The 25250-nt window shown below is 46.0% G+C and overlaps 1 protein-coding gene across 4 annotated transcripts in view; it reads right to left on the reverse strand.

The window, feature by feature from the left end:
- The window catches only part of ANKFY1 (ankyrin repeat and FYVE domain containing 1), a 76428-nt gene that overhangs the window by 33859 nt on the left and 17319 nt on the right, over positions 1-25250 (reverse strand). For 3 of the 4 annotated variants that reach the window (XR_013552159.2, XM_078437952.2, XM_078437951.2), the window contains exons 2-4: positions 23792-23984; positions 19344-19462; positions 3594-3729 (exon numbers count right to left, since the gene is read on the reverse strand). Coding sequence is in view for 2 of the 4 variants with exons in the window: in XM_078437952.2 (XP_078294078.2) it covers positions 3594-3729; positions 19344-19462; positions 23792-23984 (448 nt within the window). In the remaining 2 variants the exon portion in view is untranslated. Of the gene's footprint in view, positions 1-3593; positions 3730-19343; positions 19463-23791; positions 23985-25250 lie in introns of those variants that run through there. The other variant, XM_078437953.2, reaches the window with a different exon arrangement.

A 25250-nucleotide genomic window follows, 5' to 3' on the forward strand; every position in this document is an offset into this window, starting at 1 on the left:
CACAGTACATACGCAGTACACACAGAGTACACACGCAGTATACATGCAGTACACACCTAGTGCACACAGTATACAGTGCACACACGGTACACACGCGGTACACACAGCACACCCAGAGTACACACATGCTACACCCACAGTACACACAGTACACACAGTACATATGCAGTACACAGTACACACACAGTGCATACGCACTACACACAGAGTACACACATGGTACACATGCAGTACACACAGTACATCCAGAGTACATCCAATACACAGAGTATACCCAGTACACACACAGTACACAAAGAATACACACAGTACACACACATTACACCCGTAGTACACACAGTACACCATACACACACAGCACACGCAGCACACACACAGTACACACAGTATACAGTACACCCAATACACATGCAGCACACACAGTACACACGCAGTATACACGCCATACACACACGGTACACACGCGGTACACACAGTACACAGTACACACTGTGTACTGAAGGAAGGAGGAAGGAATGAGGAACGATCTCGCAGTCCTTCTCCATCCAGTAGTCGACGCAGGCGCCTGTTTCATTCCGAGACCAGCGCTCGAGTCTTTTGTTTCCAAGAGACACGATGACTTCGTGTAAAGAAGCATCTCCCCTCCAGGCACCCGGGCACTTTGTAAGCCCAACTGTCACGGCACCGAAACAAGTTACCGCGATGAGCAACCACGCTTCTTTGGGAGCCGCTAGCCACCGTCTGTGCTATGTCTGCCCGTGCCCGTCGCACCTCAGCAAGGTCTGACCTGGCTGTGAAATCAGAGTGCCCCAGGGGCAAAGTCCTCTGTGACGCACATATGGAACCTCTCGATTTTACGGCGGCAAGCACCCCGGACGGCCGCTCTAACGCTCAGCCTCAGGGAGCACGCACGTTTGCAGAGCCCTTTGCAAAGCACTTTCGCAGACAAATGCTGAGTCTGAAAATCCCACTCTCCTGCTTTCTATTGCCAAACGACATTTGTATCAGGAGACTCAAATGCGTCTTGTGGACACTGACGTTTCCTTATAACTGGCAGACGCTTCATTTCCGCCTAACTCTGGGATCTCCAGAAAGCCAGCCACTATTTGGATGGCCTAGAACTAGTAACTGACACGATTTACACAGCTAAAGACCATGTTATCTTATTTAAAAATTCAGATCCTCAATGCATGTCTTCTCTTGCAAAAGTACGGAGACAAACTTTCCTCCGGAGGAATTTTGTGGTTGTTAATACGTGTTTTTCATTTTACAGCACAGAAAAGGATACAGATGCAGAAAAGCAGACTATTTTTAAAGTACAAAATCAAGCATATATTTCAGCATCTCACAAACTCCCGTCTAGTTCCAGCACCACTCCCACATGCACGAATAGGAGACGTGGAAAACGTACTGACAGGAGAAACAACAAAGCACTGCCTGGTGGAATTACAGGTGACTTCTGTATTTCCCAAACGACACACACTGAGCTTGTGTTTCAGTCAGGAAAACAATGATTACATTAACTGTCAATTTTTGGCATATACTATGAATTCTTCCTTAAAAAAAGTATCTTTCTGGGGCGCCTGGGTGGCGCAGTCGGTTAAGCGTCCGACTTCAGCCAGGTCGCGATCTCGCGGTCCGTGAGTTCGAGCCCCGCGTCGGGCTCTGGGCCGATGGCTCGGAGCCTGGAGCCCGTTTCCGATTCTGTGTCTCCCTCTCTCTCTGCCCCTCCCCCGTTCATGCTCTGTCTCTCTCTGTCCCAAAAATAAATTAAAAAAGTATCTTTCTGATAACGCTTCCCCCCAAAACTTCCTTTTCATCAAATGCGTGACAGCATTCCCAACCCTCCAAGATCCCTACGTTACAAAACCAAGCAACCGCTGCCCCCCACGGAACTGCACACACTTGCGACATCCCCAATCCCTGCACTACCTGGGACGTGTGATTTCCCCTGCGCACAGCAGTGGGCGCTCTGCGACCTTTTAAGAGCCCACGCTGGACCCCACGCTTCCGAGTCTGGCAGCCCAGCCCTCCACAAAGCCACGACAGATAAAACTCAATGCCCACGTCCAACAATACAAAATTGAGCATCTGGTAATACTGATGGTAAAGAAGCCTAAGCCAGTCAATTAGCAACAAATATTTTAATTGAAGAATCCGTCACACTGATTACAGGTGTCTACACTACTCCAACCCCAGGACATTTTTATCAAAGCAATTTAATTTACAAGCAAGTTTGACAAGATCAATGGAAAAAAGCTCACGAGATCTAGAAAACAAAACAAAGGATACGAATCACATTTGGTCTAGTTAAAACCATTCCCAGGTCCCCGAGACGCTGCAACATGCCGACAAACGGAACAGCTCTTCGCGAGGCCCCCACGGTCAGGCTGGCTTCGCTGACCTAACACCGCACGTGCCTACAAAGCCTAGACCTGTTTGGGGTTTCTAGTAACTGGACTTAGACAGTAGAATGCTCGTAAGCTGACCTCAGGCACCCCGGGTTAGGAGGAACCTGTGCACCAACTCGCACGGGCAGGTGGGCCCGGAGCACCAGCCCCGCAGGGCAAACAGCAGGCTGTCAGCTAAAACCACGGCCTCGCTCACCCGGGAGAAAAGCCATTCCTGCAACCCCCAAGAGAATACACAAGCTCACTAAACGGTATAAAAGACACTCCACCAGCCTAACTGACCACCAAGGGGCACATCCCCAACAGAAACTAAAACTAAAGGGCATTCTGCCTGACGTCACTTGGGGTGACGTTTGTTACCCGTTGCTCGAGAAGGCCAACTTGGGAGAGCAGCAGAGAAAATGCAATATAAAAAAAACACAGACTACCTCCTTGGGAACCTAAAAAGCAGGAATAAATGAAGAGCCCCAAAACACTGGCTACGAAACCGCCTGAACGGTATACTTGTGTGTTAACTTAGGCATTAATGTGTTTCTTTTTTTTTTTTTAATGTTTTTATTTGTTTTTGAGAGAGAAAGTGAGAGCTCGCGCGCGCGCACACACACACACACACACACACACGTGAGCAGGGGAGGGGCAAAAAGGGGGGGACAGAGATCTGAAGCCGGCTCTGCGCTGGCAGCACAGAGCCTGACGTGGGGCTCGGACTCACAAACTGCGAGATCGTGACCTGAGCCGAAGTTGGACGCTCAGCAGACTGAGCCAGCCACCCGGGCACCCCGACTTAGGCGCTAATGTGTTTCTAACACAAGGAACATGACCAAGAACTTCACCCAAGGCCCTATATTATTACAAAGTAGAATAAATGTCACAGGAAGTGATACGGGAGGGAAAGCTGAGCATTTCGACACCGTAATCTCTCTTATATTCTTTACGTAATATACACACAATGATGTAATCTCAGGTTAAAAAAAAAAATCAGTGAAAGGAAAGAGAATACCTAAAGCTTTGGCAGAATTTAGCTTACAAGAACACAAAGCAAGGGAGGTGAAGTCCTCTCCCCACTACTGCTTTGCTTTCAGAGGAACACCTTGCAAAAGTTATTTACATTAGCAGAGCTTGGCATAATTCAAGCTCAGCCACCACCACCGGGGGCGCGTGACCAGCTCAGCCGGGACTTGCCTCTCCCTGAGGAGCTGCAGCTGAAAGCGATTAGCCAGTTTCATTAGCTCAGTGAGGAACACGTCGTCGTCTCCGAACTCCAGCTCGTCCGTGTAGACCCAGCGGAGCATCGTCCTGGTCACCTCAGGGTTAGCATCTGGGGAGGGAAAGAGAGAGGCTGAAATACAACACACCGATGGCGCACTGAAGCCTTGAGCCTACTGGAGGGTCCCTAAACCCTGAGGCTAATAAAGCAAATAAAGCAAATGCTGGTACCCTCCGCTCACATAAATATCATGCCGCCATCAAAAATGGCAATTAAGCATTCTGGGCAGCATCTGACTCCAGAAAAATGTTGTTTTGCGAAGGGAAGGAAGTAGGAGACGTGAACTACTAAAGATGTAAGTCAAATAAGTTGGGGGGCATATTTTCAACATATCACAAAGAGCTTACATTCCAAGAAAGATCTTACAAATAAACACGAAAAGATGGGGGTGCCTGGGTGGCTCAGGCAGTTGAGTGTCCGACTCCTGATTTCGCTGCAGGTCACGATCTCATGATCTCATGTTTTGTGGGATCAAACCCCGCGTCCCTCTCCCTCTCTGTCACCCCCACCCCTCAAAATAAATAAGTAATTTTAAAAAAAACATAAAAGGATGCACAACCAACAGGAAAATGGGCAATGGACAGAAGTGGTAATTCACAAAGATAAGTAAACATGCTCAGTAAACCCTACCAGTAACTACAAACACAAATTTAAACTACAATACATTTTTTACATCTCTCAGCAAGCAAAGATTCTTAAAAGTGTGTAAACTGTTACACAGGAATTATACACATAGGTTAGGATAATCCTAATAACTGAGCAAATACAGAGAAATATATGCAATAAGACAGTCAACACAGTATTATTTTTAATAGCAAAAAACTGGAACAAGAATCTGAAGAGTCCAACCCTGGAAAGCTAATCATTATGGTAGTAATACTCAAAACGGAAAATTTTGCATCAATTAAAATTACTTAGATCTGTATTCAACCTAAAAAAAATACTCACTATATTGGTTTAAAAAAGAAGGCTAAAGGGGCGCCTGGGTGGCTCAGTCGGTTAAGTGACTGGCTTTGACTCAGGTCGTGACCACACGTTTTGTGGGTTCGAGCCCCGTGTCAGGCTCTGTGCTGCACAGTTGCTCGAGGCCTGGAGCCTGCTTCAGATTCTGTGTCTCCTTCTCTCTCTGCCCCTGCCCTGCTTGTGCTCTGTCTCACTCTGTCTCTAATAAATAATAAATAAATGTAAAAAAAAAATAAAAATAAAAAAGAAAGCTAAAAATACATGTAGTAAATCTCATTTTTTTTGCAATATATGTGTGTGTATATGTGTATGAGTATGCATATACACATACACATACACATGCGGCTTTGGGGCTCGCCCACTCATGCTAACCAGGTCCAAGCCCGCTCACCCTCTAAGGTCAGACAAGACTGAGGACATCCAGGGAGGTATGGCCATAAACAGACTATCAACCTATTTTCTTAAAGTAATCTCTACCCCCCAGTGTGGGGCTTGAACTCACAACTCCAAGGTCAAGAATCACACGCTCCACCGACTGAGCTGGACAGGTGTCTATCTACTGAGACAATAGAACGACAGACTAAGATAACCCTGGTAGAACCTATGACTAACTTTTCTTTGAGATTATTTTTCATTTTCCTGATTTTTAATGAACATGCATTACTTGTATAATTTTTTAAAAAAGAAGACTCTACAGAAACTTGGGGAAACTCTTGGGATGAAAACTGTAGCATAAAATATCTAAAACTATGATTTCCACTAGAGGCAAGCCTTGATTAGAGTAAGGGCAGTGGAGATGAGAGGTCATTAAAATCATGGTGGTCCTCAGCTAGCAGAATCAGCACTACCCGTGAACTTGCCGGAAGCTCCTGGGCCCTGCCCAGACCTGCTGAACCGGAAAGTCTGGGGAGGGGCCAGCATCTGGCTTTTATTTAACAGGTCTTCCGTGTGATTCTGGCTGGCTAAAGGTTAAGGAATCAGAGCTCTGTTCTTGATTGTCTAGGAAAGGTGCAGCAAAAGCCAGGAACCTCTTATTAACTTGGTAATTAGGCAACAAATGATTAGCGCTTATTAACCCCTTCTCTTCCAAATACAGGAGGAGAGGGCTGAAGGGGGCAATGCCGCATGGAACCAGAGGCTCCTGACTTCTTTGCTCCACACTGATTTACCCATCATTCCCTAAAACAGCCTGATATGGAAAGGAAAAAAAAAAGGCATAATGAAAAAAAATTGTGGGGCACCTGCGTGGCTCAGATGGTTAAGCGTCCCAACTCTTGATTTCAGCTCATGTCATGAGCTCGCAGTTCGTGGGATCGAGCCCCACAACGGGCTCTGCACTGACAGCACGGAGCCTGCTTGGGATTCTCTCCCCGTCTCTCTCTTCCTCCCCTTCTCGTACATGCTCTCGTGCTCTCTCTTCCTCTCCCAAAATAAATAAACATTAAAAAAATTAAAAAAAAAAAGAATTGAAAAAGAAAAAAAAATCTGAAAGAAAATACACCCTGGGGCACCTGGCTGGCTCAGCTTGTGGGGTGTGTGACTCATGATCACAGGGTCATAGGTTCAAGCCCTATGCTGGGTGTGAAGATTACTTAAAAAAATAAAATCTTAAAAAAAAAAGAAGAGGGGCACCTGGGTGGCTCAGTCGGTTAAGCGTCCGACGTCAGCTCAGGTCATGATCTCACGGTTCGTGGGTCTGAGTCCCGTGTTGGGCTCTGAGCTGGAGCCTGCTTCAGATTCTGTCTCCTCTCTCTGTCCCTCCCCAACTCACATGTGCGTTCTGTCTCTCTCTCTCTCAAAAAGAAATAAACGTTTAAAAAAAAAAAAAAGAAAGAAAAAAACACGCCAAAATTCTAAGCATGATTACGTTACAGTTTATTTTTTCCTTTCTCTCTTACCTGGTAAAGGAATGATAGCACTTTTAAGATGTTTTGGGAGAAAAAACATTTTTAAATCACATGAAAATCTAATTAGATTTACTTAATCTACCTGAAGAAGTCCTTCAACTATGTCTGAAGTATTCCGAAGCAGCATCAGCTTCTAGGCTGGCTTCGTAAACTGGGCTTAACAGGCCGGCGGGCTCTTCAAGGAAAGACGTGTGGGCCATGCGATCTGTCGAGAGTCGCCGGCGTGCTGGGTCCGCATCCCCACTGCCTTCACACAGCCTCGCTGCACACGACAGCTCAGCCTCCCGACCAGAGCCCAAACACGGCCTCGAACCTCCCTGTGGTAATTCGATTCTGCTCTGAAGTTTGGCTGGTCTCCTTTAATAACCCTCCCTCAATCGTCCGAACCACTAAACCCGACAGCTGATGAACCAAAACCCAAACAATTTTCTTAAAACCCACAATCAGCAGGCATTTCCTGGGCGCCCTCAAAATTTCACACGAAGTAAAGTTCAAGTGATCTCCGAGTGTTCCCAGTCCGGCCCTGACTCTTTGCTCAGTCTGCAAACTACACTGGAAACAGATCCACGCTGAGGCTGGGACAGAGCAGCGGTGGTGCGGGGTGGGCTCTGCGACCCGCACGGCAAACCTGCCCCTAGAGCCACTCACCCCTGGGCAGGCCCAGCACACAGGCTGCTGAAACGGTGACCGCACGCGCGAAACTTCTGACCTCACGGCAGTCCGGGCGCAGAGCCACACTTTGTAGAGAACTGGAGATTTTCTATGTGGCCCCGTTTTTTTGTTTTGATTTGATTTTAAATAAATGTTTTAGAAGACATTTGGAAAGAATGGGAATAAACTTGTCAGTAGGCAATTAGCCATTAAATGAAGCATATTGAGGGAATTAATTTCGTTACTTAAATCCGGTATTTAATCTGTAAAAAACTGGGGCTCCCGGGCGGCTCAGTCCATTATGCGGCAGACTCTCAATTTCGGCTCAGGTCACGATCTCACAGATCATTCCGTGAGTTTGAGCCCCGCGGCCGACTGTGCTGACAGTGTGGAGCCTCCTTGGGATTCTCTCTCTCCCTCCCCCAAGCTCTCTCCATCTCTCAAAATAAACTTAAAAAAAACGGCCAAGTGTTTTGAATATCCTCCTCCTAGGACTCCAACTGAACTGTCTTCAACTTGCCAACTATTTTTACTTCATTTACTTTACCCAAGTTTTTGATTCATAAAATTACAAAATTGTAATAGACTGCATCTTTCATCAGTAAAAGCATCCTCTTTAAAAAAATTTTTTTTAAGTTTATTTATTTTTGACAGAGACAGAGTATAAGCACGAGCTGGGGAGGTGCAGAAAGAGAGACAGAGACACAGAATCCGAAGCAGGCTCCAGGCTCTGAGCTGTCAGCACAGAGCCTGACACGGGGCTCGAACTCACGAACTGTGAGATCATGACCTGGGCCAATGTCAGAAGCTTAACCGATTGAGCCACCAAGGTGCCCCAGTAAAAGCATCCTCTTTAGTCACTTTAACCATATACGCTTAACTGTAATTTCTTGGAAATAAACTCCAAACCATACTTGTAAATAATCCCTGTGTCAAAAGGAATAAGAGTTTACACGTCCTAGTTCTGTCATGGCAGGGTAACAACCTGTCCTATTTTAACTGATTATAGCTAAAAACTCTAGACAGAGCACCAGAAAACGGTCACCTGAGGGTTCGGAAAAGCACACAAAATTGTACAATTGCAGAGAGAGGCCAAACGTGAAGAGGCAACAGCCCTGGATGAGTGTCGCCATGTTTTCCCTATGGTTTTGCCTTGAGGACAGACCCCAGTCAGAGATCAACACTGGTGCAGTGAGCATGTGGACCCCTGACCCTCTATCACAAACACCCTCTTTCTGGCCAGATGCAGTCAGAAAAGGGGCCCAGGGGAGCAGAGGAGTAAGGGGGATCCAGTTCTGCATATGAATGCACACGGCCTTGGGCTCCCCTGGGAGCACGGATGGCCCAGCCCAGCTTCAAGAACTGAAGTGAGATTTGAGCCACTGCCCACAAAAGGTGGGGCGACTTTCAGTCTGCAGCTAAGGAGAGCCAGTATTTTCCAGAGGACGATACAGGACCCAGAGCCTACAAAATATAACCACAATGTCTGGGATACAATCCAAATCATTTGATATAGGAAAAAAAAAAAAAATCAAGAAAATATGACCATTTCTCAAGGGAAGAGACAACATATTCTAACCCCAAGATGACCCAGATATTGAATTTACCAAAGACATGAAAATATCTGGGATAACTATGCTCCAGAAGGTAAAGGAAAACACACTTAAAAATCTTAGAAATTTTCAGCATATAAACTATAAAAAGAACAAATGGAAATTATAGGATGAAAAACACACATATTCAATTGAAAACTCAATGTCCTCAACAGCAGAATGAAAATGGCAACAGAAAAGTCAGCAAACTTGAACACAGACCAACAGAAATTATCCTGTCTGAAGAACAGAGAAAAATAAAATTGGGAGGGAAAAAAAAGAGCATCAAGGAGACCTGGTCTCGTGTTTGTGTGTCACTGGAGCCTCAGAGGAGAGAATGAAGAGATGAAGGAAGAAAAATGTTTGAATAGATGATGGTCAAGAATATTCCAAAAAAAAAAAAAAAAAAGACTATTCCAAATTCAGTGACAGACATGAGGTTTTACATTTAAAATCAAGAAACTCCAGGGGCACCTGTTTGGCTCAGTCGGTTGGGCGTCCGACTTCGGCTCCGGTCATGATCTCAAGGTTTGTGGGTTCCAGCCACGCGCTGGGCTCTGCACTGACAGCACGGAGTCTGCTTGGGATGCTCTCTCCCTCTCTCTTTGCCCCATCCCTGCTGGTGCTCTTTCTCTCTCTCTCTCAAATAAATAAACTCAAGGAAGGGAAGGGGAGGGGAGGGGAGGGGAGGGGAGGGGAGGGGAGGGAAGGGAAGGGAAGGAAAAAAGAAAAGAAAGAAAGAAAGAAAGAAAGAAAGAAAGAAAGAAAGAAAGAAAAATGAAAGCAAAGGAGAGATATCCTCAGACGAGGGAAGAGTCTCACTGACGGACCTGGTCTGGAAGAAATGTTAAAGGGAATTCTTGAGGGTGAAAGGACATGATCCCAGATGGAAACATGGATCTTGATGAATGAAGGAAGAACTAAAGAAATGGAAATATCTGAGCAAATATAAACTTCTTACTCCTAAGTCTGCTGAAAAACATACCACCGTTCACAGTGGGGTTTTCAACGTTTGCCCACAGGACACGTGTGACAGCTGTAAGTAAAGGTCCGTGGTAAAGGCATTAATGGGACCGGTATGGTTGCACAAGTTTCACACTTTACCTGATGTAGTACAAACAGACTATAAATCCTCCACACAAAGTGAGGGGCGTATGTGAGCCCTGCAGGAGTTTCCAACGAGGGCCGAGTCTGCCCTCCGAGGGATGTCTCACAGCATCCAGTGGTACTTCTGGTTATCAAAACTGGGGGAGTAGAACTGTCATCAAGAGGGTAGAGACCAAGGGTCCTACCAGCTATCCCACAATGCACAGGAAGACTGCCACAACAAAGACTTAAACAGCCCCAAATCTCAATAATGCTGAGGCTGAGGAACTCGGCCCTGGATCAGTCGCTAAACAACAATACAAAGAGAGGCAGTCAAGAAGTCAACAAATTTGAATCGAATACTAAATGTCCAAATTATCCACAAGAAGCAAGAAAATGAGAACCCCGGAGAACAGGAGAAAAGATGGGACAAACAAAACGAATCAAATGGTAGCCTTCTTCGTAAAAATAATGGCATTAATATTAGCGGTCTAAGCACTCCACTTAAAAAGCAGAGATAAAAAGGCAAGCCCTCATGAGACGCTGCCCAGAGGACACATGGAAATATAAAGACACAGCTGAAAGCAAAACAAATACAAAAAGATACACCATGTGAACAGTAAGTATAAGGAGACCAGAGGGACCATTTCACATCAGAAGTAGATCTCATGACACAGAGCATCACCAGAAATGAAAACTATCATTTCATGATAAAAGCCACACTGCATCAGGAAGTCACTATAATCGGAAACGTCGTGTGTATGATGACAAGGCCCAAAATATATGAAGAAAAAATGGACAGAACTGAAGGGAGACCTTGACAACCCTGAAATCACAGGAGCTGCTAACACCCGCCTTCTAGAGACAGACAGAAGTAGACACAAAAGAAAAGAAAACATACAGAAGGTCTGAACAGTATTCCCAAACACCCCGATCTAACAGACGCGTGCAAAACACTATCTACCAGCATCTCAGAGTACAATTCCTGCTCAAGTTCACTTACAGTCACCACACAGCCCATGTGCTGAGCCATAAAACAAGTCCCAATACGTTTAAGAGGATCAAAATCATATCAAGTATGTTATCTGACAATAACAGAATTAGAAATCAGTCATGATGAAGTATGCAGGAAAACCCAAATATCTGCAAATTAAACAACATACTTCCAAATAACTCACAGGTCAAAAAAAAAAAAAAAAAAAAAAAAAAAACAGTCACAAAGAAAATGAGAACACAGCCTGAACTAAATCACAATGTATCAGAATTTGCAGAATGCAGCTAGAACGGTGCTTAGAGGGAACTGTGGAGCTTTTAAATCCTTACATCAGAAAAGAGATAAAGAATAAATGATCTAAGGCTCTACCTTAAGAAACTAGGGGGAAAAAAAAAAGAATAAAGTAAGTCCAGAGTATGTAGAAGGAAGGAAAAGGCAAAAATTAAAAATACAGGAAACAGACAAAAGAGAAAATTAATGAAGCCAAAAGTTGATTCTGTGAAAAGATCAATAAACTGGCAGACTTCTAAATAGACTGATCAAGGAAAAAAAATGGAGAGAACATAAATCACCAATACCAGCAACGAAACCAGTCACCACTGCTATCCACATTAAGAGGATAAGAAGAGAAAGCTGCAAAGTCCACAACTTGGACGACAGTACAGGGACCACAAGGGATGTGGACCAGGGATGCAAGTTTGCTACATTAACTGCATAAAGGAGAAAAACTATAGAATCATTTCAGTAGATTAAAAAAAAAAAAAAAAAAAAAAAAAAAAAAAGTGACAAAATTCAAATCCAAGTCCTAGAATATCTCAAACCACTAGGAATCCTCAAATTTATAAAGCACATCTATGAAAACTCAACAATTAAGTTACATGCAGCGATGAAAGACCTCATTGCTTCCCTCTGAGATCAGACACAAGGCAAGAATGCTCGCTTCCAGGCAAATAACTTGTATCCAGATTACATACAGAATGCTTACAATTCAAAACTGAGAAGACAACCCAATTTTTAAAAGGGCAAAAAGAGGGGCGCCTGGGTGGCTCAGTCAGTTGAGCGTCCGACTTCGGCTCAGGTCATGATCTCACGGTTCGTGAGTTCCAGCCCCGCGTCAGGCTCTGTGCTGACAGCTCGGAGCCTGGAGCTGCTTCTGATTCTGTGCCTCCCTCTCTCTCTGCCCCTCCCCCATTCATGCTCTGTCTCGGAAATAAACACTAAAACTATATTTTTTAATAAAAATAAAATAAAAGGGCCAAAGAGGTGAACCAAACTGACAAAGAAGACACACAAATGGTCAATAACACGTGAGATAATGTCCTCAGAGAAATGTAAAATAAAACCACAACGCACTCCACATCCCTTTGTGTGGTGAACATTATAAACAAGAAACAACCTGCCTAAGGGTCAGTAAGGACTTGGAGCCACCAGCACTCTTACACACAATGCTGATGGGGTGTGAATGATACGTCCGTTCCCAGAATGGGTGGGTTGTTTCCTAAAATCAAACAGTCACTCCTAAGTATCTGCCCAAGAGGGACAAAAACGAGTGCCTACACAAAGACACACAATTGAGCATACTGATCTTTGTAACAGCCAAACGTAGGTAAATCGAACAACACATTGTGGTGTGTGCACACGTGCAATACTATTCAACAGTGATAAGGAACGAACGACGGAAACCATAACATACGGAGATTCCGGACGAATCTCTCAATCTTTAAGCTGGGGGAATGAAGCCACCTGACTCTTGGTTTTGACTCAGGTCATGATCTTGAGGTTCATGAGACTGAGCCCCGCATCTGGCTCGACGCTGCCCGCGTGGAGCCTGCTTGGGTTCTCCCTCTCTCTCAGCCCCTCCCCTGCTCATGTGTGTGCCCGCGCACTCTCAAGATAAATAAATAAACTTAAAAAAAAGATCCTATGTATTCCATTCTGTTTTTACAAAAGTTTAGAAAACGCAAGCCAATCGCAGTGCCTGGGTGGCTCAGTTGGTTGCGAGTCTGACTTTGGCTCAGCTTATGATCTCACGGTTCACGAATTCCAGCCCCAAATAGGGCTCTCTGCTGTCAGTATGGAGCCTGCTCCAGATCCTGCTTTGGATTCTCTGTCCCCCTCCCACCCTGCTCCTCCCCAGCATGTGCTCTTGGTCTCTCTCTCTCTCTCAAAAATAAATAGACATTTAAAAAAAAAAAAAAGAAAAGAAAAGAAAATGCAAGCTAATCTACAATGAATGGAAGCCAATAGGTGGTTGGCTGGGGATGTGGATGGAAAAAGGATGGATTAAAAAGACACAAGAAGAACTTTCAGGGAGGTGAAAATGTTTGTCATTCCATTGCTGACAGTTTCACAATTCTATCAAAAGTAATCAACCTGTACACTTTTAAGGTGGGCAGTTTATTTCACGCCCTTTACACCTCCATGAAGTTGGAAGCAAAAGAAAGCCAAAGTGAGAGGCGGCAAGGCACTGTGGTTACTGGTGTGGATTCTGAGCCAAGCCGAATGGGTTTCCAACCGCGGCCCGCACACTTACTACCGTGCGTGTGGCTGGTGTGCGTTATTCAGCGTCGCCGTGCTTCGGTTTCTGTCTGTGAGATGCAGGCACACGACGGTGCTCACCCACGATGCCACCCTGCAGGTACGGGCGCGAATGCGGGCCGGGCGCGAGGGGCTCTACGGCCACACCGAAGTCACTACGCCTCAGTGCGGCTGTGGTGACATGGAGACTATTCGTTGGGAGTGCAAGCTGGTGGAGCCGCTCCGGAGCGCAGTACGGAGGTTCCTCAAAAAGTTCAACGCAGAACTACCCTGCGGCCCAGCAATTACATTTAGGTATTTATGCAAGGGCTGCAGGTGTGCTGCTTCGAAGGGGCACATGCACCCCAATGTTTAGAGCAGCACTACTGACAAGAGCCAAAGTCTGGAAAGAGCCCAAGTGTCCACCGATGGATGATGGATAAAGAAGGTGTTGTGTATACACATACAATGGAGTACTACTCAGCAATCAGAAAGAATGAAATCTTGCCATTTGCATCTACGTGGATGGAACTGGAAGGTATCATGCTAAGCGAAATGAGTCGGTCAGAGAAAGACAAATATCATACGACTTCACTCATAGGAGGACTTTAAGAGACAAAACAGATGAACATAAGGGAAGGGACACAAAAATAATCGAAAAACAGGGAGGGGGACAAAACAGAAGAGACTCATAAATAGGGAGAACAAACTGAGGGTGACTGGAGGGGTTGTGGGAGGGGGGATGGGCTCAATGGGGGAGGGGCATCAAGGAATCTAGTCCTGAAACCACTGTTGCACCACATGCTAACTAACTTGGACGTAAATTAAAAAAAAAAAAAAAAAAAGCCCTATTCACAGGGACTAGAATCAGGAAGGGCCAGTGTATTTGAGTCTACCTGACGATGGGTGAGGGAACAAGACGTCTCCCCTCAGGGAGCAGCCCTCACCCCCAAATGGAAAATGCATAAAGAACAAGGACAGTGCTATGCACTCCTGACATAACGTCATAAAATAATTTAAAAAGCCAGGTTTGTGCCATTTATGATTTTAATTACGTCTTTAAAAATGCTACTGAGAGGGGCGCCTGGGTGGCTCAGTCGGTTAAGCGTCCGACTTCAGCCAGGTCACGATCTCGCGGTCCGTGAGTTCAAGCCCCGCGTCAGGCTCTGGGCTGATGGCTCAGAGCCCGGAGCCTGCTTCCGATTCTGTGTCTCCCTCTCTCTCTGCCCCTTCCCCACTCATGCTCTGTCTCTCTCTGTCTCAAAAATAAATAAATGTTAAAAAAAAAATTTTTTTTTTAAGTGCTGACAGCAAAATTTGCTGAAAAACTACAGGGAGAATAAAAAGGTTTACTTTAATCATTACAAAAAAAAAAAAAAAAAAAAAAGACTATTTGAAACAAACACACAAAGTTAGCAGAACCAAGAGTTAGAAAAACACAAAAGCAACACGGGGGTTGGGTAAGGGGATATAACCACAGATAAAACAGATTTTCTGAGGCTCTAAGAGATCTCTGGCAAGAGCCCGCCAGGCCGTGTGCTCTCCTGCCCACACAGCAGCTAATTTCTCTGAAAGACCCAAGAGGAAGTCAGGACGCCTTCCCCAAGCCTGTGTCTCAAGTAACGTGTTGTCACTTTGCCACAACCTTGGTCAGCCATTTAGCTTGGTCAGCCTAAACCAGGGGGAGGGGAATTAGGATCCCACCTTTTTTTTTTTTTAATTTTTAAAATTTTATTTTGAAGTCATCTCTACACCCGACGTGTGGCACGACACAACCCCGCAATCAGGCCTCACCTGCTCCACTGGCCCAGCCGGCCTGGCGCCCCGGACGCCGCTTCTCCAGGGAGGAATACCAAATAATTCATGGACATACTTTAAAACCACCATGGGTATCGTCTGAGGGAGCGCCCTAATCCTGCGACAGAGCCACCAGGAAGGAAACTGTGGTTCACAGGGTGTCCAGCACATGCTAAGCACTGCCGTCCTTCTCCCGAAGCAGAACGGCGCGCGGGGCCCCGGGGGTCGGCTGAGGGCCCCTGCGAGCCTCGCGCAGAGCCTGGGGCCCGGTGCACGCGCCGCGGCACGGGCCGCCTCCCGCCCAGCTCGCCCAGCCAGACCGAGCCGGAGGGAGGAGGGTGCCTTCTGGTTTCTGGACGGCCTGTGACCCTGGACACACCCCAGGCCGGCTGAGCGACTCCCCGTAAACACTGACGCCGGGGAAACACAAGGTCATTGCTACAGAAAGCACGCAGGAAACTCTGTCTTCAAAACGGCCGATCCAATGCACTGGGGCCTCTCACAGGGTGAGCTGAGCGGCTGCGAGCCAGTCGCTTTGCCAGAAACAAACCGTTTTACTTCACAAAGCTCTTCCTCCTGGTCCTGAGATTCGTTACACCACGTTAGCTACTGGTTACAGTCTTTCTCTTTCGAGTTGATCAGTCAGTACCTTTACCAAGTCAGTATCTTTATACTTCAAAAAACAAAGAAAGAAAAAGTAAATCTGTACCTTTTTTATCTTTGTATTTTGACATAATTTCAGACTAACAGAAAAGTTACAGAGTTTGCGGACACACGGCGCCCATCTCCCCCTCGTCCTGACATCTTACGCACTCATAGTACAATAATCACAACCAGGTAATTAGGAATGATACAATATTGTTACCTAATTACAGACCTTTACAAATCTTGCCAATTTCCCCATCAGCGTCCTTCTTATGGTTCAGAATCCACACTGCATTTCATTGTCTCCTTGTCCTCCAATCTGTAACAGATTCTTACCTGGTCTTTCATCACCTTAACAGATTTGAGATACCCGGGCCAGTTGTTTTGTGGAATGTTCCTCGACCTGGCTTTGTCTGACACTCTCTCACAGTTCCACTGAGGTTATGTGTTTACGGCAAATCCCACAGAAATCATTGTGCCTTTATGAGCACATCGTGGCAGGCACAAAACCTTGTACTCTTTGGAACGAGGCATGAGTCAAGAAAACTCATATATCCAAACATCTTTTAAATACTTAGCATTTAATGCCCTACTGTATCTTCACCAACACGTGCTGAAATTCTTACCGTGACTCACACAAGTCAAGTGCTTGCTTTGAATTTTAAGAACTACCAATTACACAAGCACTTCAAAAGAAAATGTGAGCTCAGAAAGTCCGTCGAAGAACGTCAGTTCCACGCCGAGTACGAATTTAATTTTGTTCGCTGCCGTATCCCTAGCACCTTGAAAAGTGTCTGCCCTCTGCGATACGGATGAAATCATTTTGAAGAAACAAAACACCAGTAAGTTCGTAAAATGATTTTATCAACTCCTTTAGTGTGGAAAAGTTCAACCACAAAAACACCGCCTGCTTGCTATTTACGCACGTGTTTACAAGAGCCTACGCCCAGTCTCCCTCAAACTGCCGGCCAGCCGCACAGGGTTAGCACCTCAGGTACCGCACAACACACAGGCTTCGGGGGCACTGGCTGCTGCCTATAACCTGATTCGGGCGACCGGACCCATGCCCCGCCCAGGCCACGCAGCAGGACTGCTGGGCAAAACACACACGTGAACACGAACCAGTCCACCCACACCTCCACCTCCTTGGAACCCACCCCCAGGACACGCTTCATGGATAAACCGTGTGTAGAAAGTCACGATGACACAGGCTTAACTGTCAGCTGTCCTGGCAAGTGCCTCATCTACCAAAGCTCTTGACAGCTGACTGCATAGCAGGGACCAGACTAGGCTTACGGTTTATAACAGGAAGGAAGGAGTCCAGGGACGTTTACTAAACCTCTTCTAACCTCCTGATTCTCAGTGATGCAATCTTGTGGTCAGTCGCTGAGTTACAGCTGCTCTTAAATGTTACGATGTACGAAAAAAGGAAAAGCAAAATTTTAAATGTAAAACTTTATTTAAAATTTAAAATTTAAAATTTAAAAGTCTGCATTAGGCTTCTTATAACTTAATGCAATTTTCTGCGTTTTTACATAGTTTTGTTTGTTCTGGAAAGCAGTCATATCTCATTTTCCCACGCTTACTCATTTGGTTCCATTCAGCACTTCATGATGACACGTGAAACTACGATCAACACTTACGCTGTCTGAATTACCGAAGGCAGAATCCATCTGACAAAGTCAGATGATGAGGTTAAAAGAAAGTAAGACTGTTCTACAGCTCAGCTGTTTTCCAAAACTATCAGAGTCGTTTATAATGTGACTGGCCATGTGCAAGGGTACCAATTTCACAAGCTCAAGCTACCGGGATCACCAATTTTTGATAATGTTTTGATAGATACCAAAAGATGGCAACTTATTCTGAACTTTTCTTCTACCCAAGTTGAGTATTGCCCATATCATATACTTTCTCCTGGTCTTTGTAAATTATCTGGTCATGTGATTAAGATCTTATCATGCATCTTGTAAAGAACACTTCATGATCTAATGGGCTTCAAAAGTTATCCACAGCTCTGTTATATATGGGATCAAAGAGCTATGGCCTCAGAGAAAAGCTCTCTGCACAGAGATTTCAATCGCACGATCCTTCCAGTGAAGACCATTTCCCAAGCAGATGTGTTGTCATAGGCACAAATGCACACGGCCATGTGTACACACACACAGATCTGTGTGTGTCTGCAACTCTCAACTACGGACCTCAGATTAAACCCTAGAAGTGACCCTGCAGAGACAGAGTTCACTCACAGTGGAGAAGCACGAGCACCTGCTCCCCTAAGCCCTTGAGGTAAATGTCCACTTAACCTCTGAGCACTGTTCACGTGTCAGCCCCTCGGACACCTTCCTTGTCGGCCCGCACTGGTCTTCTCTACCTCAGACAAAGCAATTAACACCCTGCCCTGGCCTCGAACGATCCATTTCCACAGGACGAGGACTCTGTTACAACCATCTCAGTGTTCTGGCACTGCTGGGCAAATAGTACCTTCTGAACCGGCAAACGAAGACGTAATTCAGAATTTTCACACGGCCGATCACTTCTGCAAGTGATTCATCATCTTACTGCCTGGGCATCTCCTTACCATGTGTTATAATTCTCATGACTATTAATAACAGACTGAAATGTAAAATTTCCTTTTTTTTTTTTTTAAAGCAGTTAGGTAAATACTAAATGAAAATGCAATTCTGAAGTAAACTTCTAAAAATGATTTTTTTAAAGTCTACTCACCACATGTACCGAAATTCTAAGCAACGTAACGTGGCATAAAACAATGAAATCGAACGTTAAAAAGCTCAGTGCACCTGTTCAAATTCTGAAGCCTAATGGTCACCCTTCAGTGTTAGAGAAAGACAACCCCTGTTTTCTGGAGTAACTCTTAATTCTGAGTCCAATTCCTGAACATCAGGAAAAGTACTTGGCAACAAGGATTAAATTTTAAGCAACTGAACACCAGGACTTTTTCTAGGAGTGGGAGAAAAATGTTTTTCTGCACATACTCCCATATTTATAATATTATATGAAAAGAATTTCTGGACAGATATTTATGTTTTGTAAATTGTAAGAATATTGCAGATACTCAAATATTTACAATTTATCAGTCAAGTATTAAGCAGAAGTATTTAAGTCCAACCCACTGATTCACTATTTAACTAGTTCACGGTCGCCATCAATCGATAAGAAAAGTTTTCTCCTTTCAGGGCACCGAGGTGGCTCGTCGGTTGAACGTCCGACTCTTGATGTCGGCTCAGGTCGTGATCTCACGGCTCCGGAGACAGAACCCCGTGTCAGGCTCTGTGCGGACAGCGTGGAGCCTGCTTGGGATTCTCTCTCTCCCTCTCTCTTTCAAAATAAAAAAATAACCATGAAGCGGTTAAAAAAAAAAAACAACACAAAACCCTGTGGTCAAAACAAGGTTTTCTACTTTCATTAAACCGCGATTTCAACATGACACACATCATCTTCCGCCAACAGTTCTCGTGCTGGTGGTTTTAAGCCCTGAGCAGGCTGGAGGCTCACCTGACAGGTCCAGCTCCTCGGTGGAAGACAGGCTGGCCAGACTCCAGCTGTCACTACGGGCCGCCAGGACGAACTTGTGAGCATTGATGTGCTTGCCCCCAACCTTTATCTTCAGATCGCTGATGACACAAAAAGGAAGACGTCATCATAATTACATGCAGCCGGGATTCACAAACGATAAACGTATGGGTACTGACCGCTCAACATATATCTGCAAAAAGAATCACGGCAAAGTTATTTCTCTGTGTTAGCACCGAATTCTAACGGGTCATGTTTACACTACGTTGCTAGACACGTTTTAGATTTCTAACTTCTGGTTTCAGTTCACACGGGATGTTCTGCTTCAAAGACATTCCCTAATGTGATTCTCAGGGCGGTGAACCTACCAGTTAAACAGGATCATTAATAGAACATAGAAGAGGGTTCACACAGACCAGATCAAGACAGGTCTTCAGGGAGAGAAGGACGGAAAGCACCAACACTGTGCAGAAGCCCTGGAGACCAGGGGGCTGCACGCAGTGTGGCGCCAGCCCACAATCGAGGTTGTGCAGCAAAACCGCAAACAAATTGGCTTTGACAAAGCAGTCAAGGATATGAGGCCCACTGTCTACATTCCTGTCCTACACAGAAACATTCAGACCTATTACTGGACATTTTCACTCAACCATTTATAAAGAAATGGGTGGGGTAGGAGAAACCTTTTCTCCAAACACGTTTCCATATTTATGACAAGCCGTTACATGCAATAGACCTTTCCAAACAGTTAACATGTCTGACTCTGAAATGTCAACTGCTGAGGGAGGAAAGCGTCTGGCCATTTAACAAATTCCTAAGGATGACCCGCTGGGGCTGACACGAGAATGTGCCATGTGGTTTCATTCGCAGCAATCCGAAGTCCTTAATTATCATCATTCTGTGTATTCACATGTTCTTTTATTTTCATACTCCCTTCCAAAAATGCATTAGGTTGGGAATCTTTAGAAACTAAATACAGGGGCGCCTGGGTGGCTCAGTCGGTTAAGCGTCCGACTTCGGCTCAGGTCACAATCTCGCGGTCCGCTAGTTTGAGCCCCGCGTCGGGCTCTGGGCTGATGGCTCAGAGCCTGGAGCCTGCTTCCGATTCTGTGTTCCCCTCTCTCTCTGCCCCTCCCCCGTTCATGCTGTGTCTCTCTCTGTCTCAAAAATAAATAAACGTTAAAAAAAAAATTAAAAAAAAAAAAAGAAACTAAATACAAAAATTACTATATTTAAAAAAAAAATCTAAGGGCATCTGGGTGGCTCAGTCACTTGAGCGTCTGAGTCTTGATTTCCGCTCAGGTCATGATTTCACAGTTCAAGAGGTCGAGCCCTGAGTTGCGCTCTGTGCTCAAAGTAGAGCCTGCTTAAGGTTTTCTCTCCCTCTCCCTCCACACCTCCCCTACCTTTACATGCTCTCTCAAAATAAATAAATAAACATAAAAAAAGAGTGACAAAACTACTTAATGAGGAATGAAAAGTCTTTTAAAAAATAATAAAATAAAATAAATATCTATTATAGGAACGAATGCATCCACTTAAAAGGAAACCCAAGCAGAATACTGTTTCTATATAACGCGTGACGCAGAGACAGTTTACTCCATGAGCGCTGTGTCTAGAACGTATTTATAGTGATGTAAGCATGTCAGCAACTGTAGTTCTAAGACCAAGCTGCAACTCATCACGTTAGACCAGAAAAATAGGATACTCAGTATTTCAAATTATTACAAACTACTGTTAGCACCAAACACTGTTAATCAATAAATTAAAAAAGAAATGGAATTGATATTTTATTTAAGACAGAACAAATCTGGGGTGCCTGGGAGGCTCAGTCGGTTGAGTGTCCGACTTCAGCTCAGGTCATGATCTCACGAACAGTTCGTGAGTTCCAGCCCCGCGTTGGGCTCTGTGCTGACAGCCGAGGAGACAATTTTGGATCCTCTGTCCCTCTCTGTCTGTCCCTCCCCAGCTAGTGCTCTCTCTCTCAAAAATAAATAAACATTAAAAAAACACTTTTAGATAGAACAAATCACATCCTGTGATAAAATTTCTACAATTCAATGAAAACAGGAAGCTGTTTACAAAGCACAAATAATTTTTAAGCTCTAAATTCATGTATAAAGTATTAAATTCCATTAACTTAAATGAAGACTGTTTCCTGTCTTAGCCACAAAATTATCAAAATGAATGTTTCTATATATTCATGAATATCAGGTCAAATTGTTTTCTCTCTTGCAGTCTAACATGCCAAAGGGAAATCCAGACAAGGATTTCACTATAATTTCTAATAATAACAATTTCTAAAAACGCAATTCAAAAATGGAAGACGGCTAACTTTCTGAGCACTCTACACAGAAACAATTAGGAGGCCAGTAATTTTTTTTAAATTTTCCTTCCAATCAAAGCGCATTTCCTTGTAAAATACAAATGTTGTTACTAAAGAGGCATAAAGAGCTCTTGCTAGAGTTTCTCAAACACATTAACAGAAAAAACTGTAAGCTTGATCTAAAAGAAGGGTATAGTAAGTATTAAGGGGCAAAAGCCTTCTCCTGAACTTAAGTAAAAATAAACGTACCAATTTCTTCCACATTTCTCAATTTAAACACTTGTTAATACCTACTCTTTAATCGCTCCACTTACTGAGATGCACCAAAATACTATTCAAAGTGGGGGGGTGGGGGGGGGTGCCTGGGTGGCTCAGTCGGTTGAGCGTCTGACTCTGGATCTCAGCCCAGGTCTTGATCTCAGGGTCATGAGTTCAAGGAAGGCCTGCAATGGGCTCCACGCTGGGCGTGAAACCTACTTTAAAAATATATATATTTAAATACAACAAAATGTTCGTTTATAGGACAAAGTTTTTGTGGGGTTTTTTTGGGGTTTTTTTCTTCTTATTTTGGTAAAAGAGCATCATCTGCTTTAGAAACGGATTTTCCAATTTCAGGCATCCCATCTCAAAAGCTCAAGTCCTTTCTGAAAGCACTGTTCCCCATCTGGTATCCGGCCCGCACCAGGTAAGGGACAGGCTCTCGAAGCCCAGGAGAGGCCCATTGGAGCCTTGACCAGGCTCACTCTCACGGTCTCCCAGAGGGACCACAGGATAGTGGTACCCTCCGTGGGTGAGTGAGAGAAAGCGAATGATGGGAGTTGTGAGGGAAGAGCCTCGGGGCAGGGGACACACACGTGCACCAGAAATAGGTCAGGCTTCCCGGTGCCAGCAGAAACACGGCTTTGTCTTGTCCACGGAAAAAAGAGGGGAAGAAAAGAGACAATGAACGAATGATATTTTACAAGTAGTGACATCCGTTCAATTTAAAGGGCTGTCCTTCCCTCAGAGTACACACGTCCTATCTTTTTGGCATTTAGTTTTTCTCTGTCTTATAAACGAGTGATACGGAAGATAGCGATTCTGGATTTTGATCCGTTTTAAATGCCCTAACCTATTTTGGAATTTCCCGAAGGCTTAGCTAAGTCCGGTTTTCCATTCCCGCTGCCGCCACTCCAACCCGGCCCATCTTCATCTCTGGTCTGCAGTCTGCACAACATTCCCACCGCACCCCTGCGCCCTTCTCTTCACAGTTCTCTCTACACGATGTTACCAGGTTCGTCTTCCCGAAACACCACCTCGGCTCTGGAGGCCCGACAGCCAAGTGCCTGCTCCTCACTTCCTAGAGGCTCAAGTCCAAATCTCTCCCCTTGGCCTCCCAGCGCAAACCACCCAACTTCCCCGCCTCCTCCAGGGCCTGACATGTGACGTGTACCCAAGACGGCACCCCCCCCACCCCCGTCCTCTAAATCCTGCACACGTGGCCATGTCCCCGCCTGTTCTCAGCCTCCCTCGACCAGCAACATCACTGTCTCCATCTACTGAGTCCTGCCCAGCCTCTGACATTTACCCCAAAACCTACTTCATAACAACAGCTAACGACTGAGCGCTTACTAGGTGCCAGAACCTGGTCTGAGGGCTTTAACACACGTACTCACTAACTGAACACTTGCAACAACACTACTGTATGCAGCAGTATGCCCATTATACAGATTAGGAGCCTGAAGCCTGTCACACACAGCTGAGCTTCTAACGCAGGCCGTGTGGCTCCAGGTCCCCCCTCGACCATCGTGCTACCCTGCCCGCTGGTTCCAAGCCACCTTCTTTGATTCTCCCGAGACAAAGTGACCTTTCCCCTCGGAACCCCCGGACATGCGGGCTAATCCCCGTCTGCATCGGCAGTGCTATCCCCGATTTGCACGCTCCGTGCCGGAGCTAAGGAGGAAATAAAAGCAGCAGGACCTTTCCCCAAAGAGCTTACATCCCAGGGGCTAGAGGTCTGCTAGTATCCTGGCTGGAGAGACACGAACTTGGGAAGAGCGTCGGGAAGAGGAGAAGTGACGCAGTGGCCCGGGGAACCCGGGGCAGGGCCGTGTGTCCAGGGGCTCACCTGTACCGCTCCTGCTCGCACAGGTCGGCCACGATGGCCAGCAGGCGGCTGATGAAGGACTCACCGCCGCTCCCGCCGTTCGCCTGCGCGGCCAAGAGGGTGCATCTCTTCTCCGTCTCCGCCAACTTCTTCTGCAGCTTCACGTACTCCTGCCGGAGAAGCATCAAGTGCTTCTCCAACTTGGCCACCTCCTCTGCAAGGGAGACAGAGATCCCCGTTTACCGTGGCAGGCGCGAAGCCAACAGTACTCACGAAGCTCTCCCCCCACAGAGAGGATGCGGCAAGGTGACAATGTCTTAGCGATGCTCCTTCAGGACCCGGGATGGCTTTGTTTATGGTGGCACTGTGTCCCTGGGCCAGGAAGACCTTCCCAGTCCAGGGCTTTCTCTTCTCGGTTTCTCTGAAGACCAAGAGCCAATAAATGACAAGGAACAGACGCACACAAGACGCTAACAGGTACCTGGCCTGCAGACCCTTTACCATAAAGCCAGAGGTCTCAAGGAAAGATTGCCAGCATCACCTAGGACACTTTTTCAAACCACTACAGTGAACCCTGATTTTTATACGTCACGCGTTCTACAAGCTCTACGTGAGCTCTCTCGCACAAGCTGCAGGACCGCCCCCCGAGGGCAGCACTGTCACAAGCCACACTGCGCAGGTCACAGAGACACTGAGAGTTTGCCCGTGGTCCTGAGGCTGGTGAGGTGTGGGGCTGGGTAAGAGCCCAGGGCCAGTGTTAGCCGCTCCCCCGCACGACCCGACACCCCCTCCTTCAGGAAGGAAGCGGGGCAGTCATAATGGTCCGGATAGAAGCGAGTCCCACTCCGTAGGCGTGCTGGGGCGCACTGAACAGGTGGAGAACCACTGCACTGGGTTCATTAAGCTCAACAAATATTTGCCGAGTGACTACCAGGTCCTAAAGACTGCGCAATGGTGAGCAAATTCACACACATCTTTCCTCAGAGCTTTGAGTTTCTGGGGGAAGTAAACTTTTGTAATCATAATGGCCATGCTAACAATCAAGAACTCCAGGGAGCCCTGGAAGGAAAGAACAGAGGTGTGAGAACCTGTGACCAATTTAACTTAGGACGCAGGGAGGATTCTCGGACCAAGTACACAGTCAGGAAACCTCCCTCCTTCGTTTCCTGGCTCTGAGCCTCGGTGGGGTTCACAGCACCGTGCCAATCGGCACGTCTATAAATCCGAGTCTCAGCCACGGAACCACAGGGCTGCCGGCCCCCTTCTCTGGGCCTCGGCGCCTTCAGCCCTCTGCTCTCACCAGGCACTGCCCTCGAGCCCACCGTCCCCAGCCCACTTCATTCTCAGGCGGGCCCTTTACCAGCAATTCTTCCCAGGGACGAAGTACCTCCGCCCTGCCCAAGTAGGGTCCCCCCCGATGACGAACTCCAAACCCATCACGGCGCTCAGATCCTCTGCTGTAGCATCAACCTCCCTTCTC

This window comes from Panthera onca, chromosome E1, assembly GCF_046562875.1.
Source record: "Panthera onca isolate mPanOnc1 chromosome E1, mPanOnc1 haplotype 2, whole genome shotgun sequence".
Classification (NCBI taxonomy): Eukaryota; Metazoa; Chordata; class Mammalia; order Carnivora; family Felidae; genus Panthera; species Panthera onca.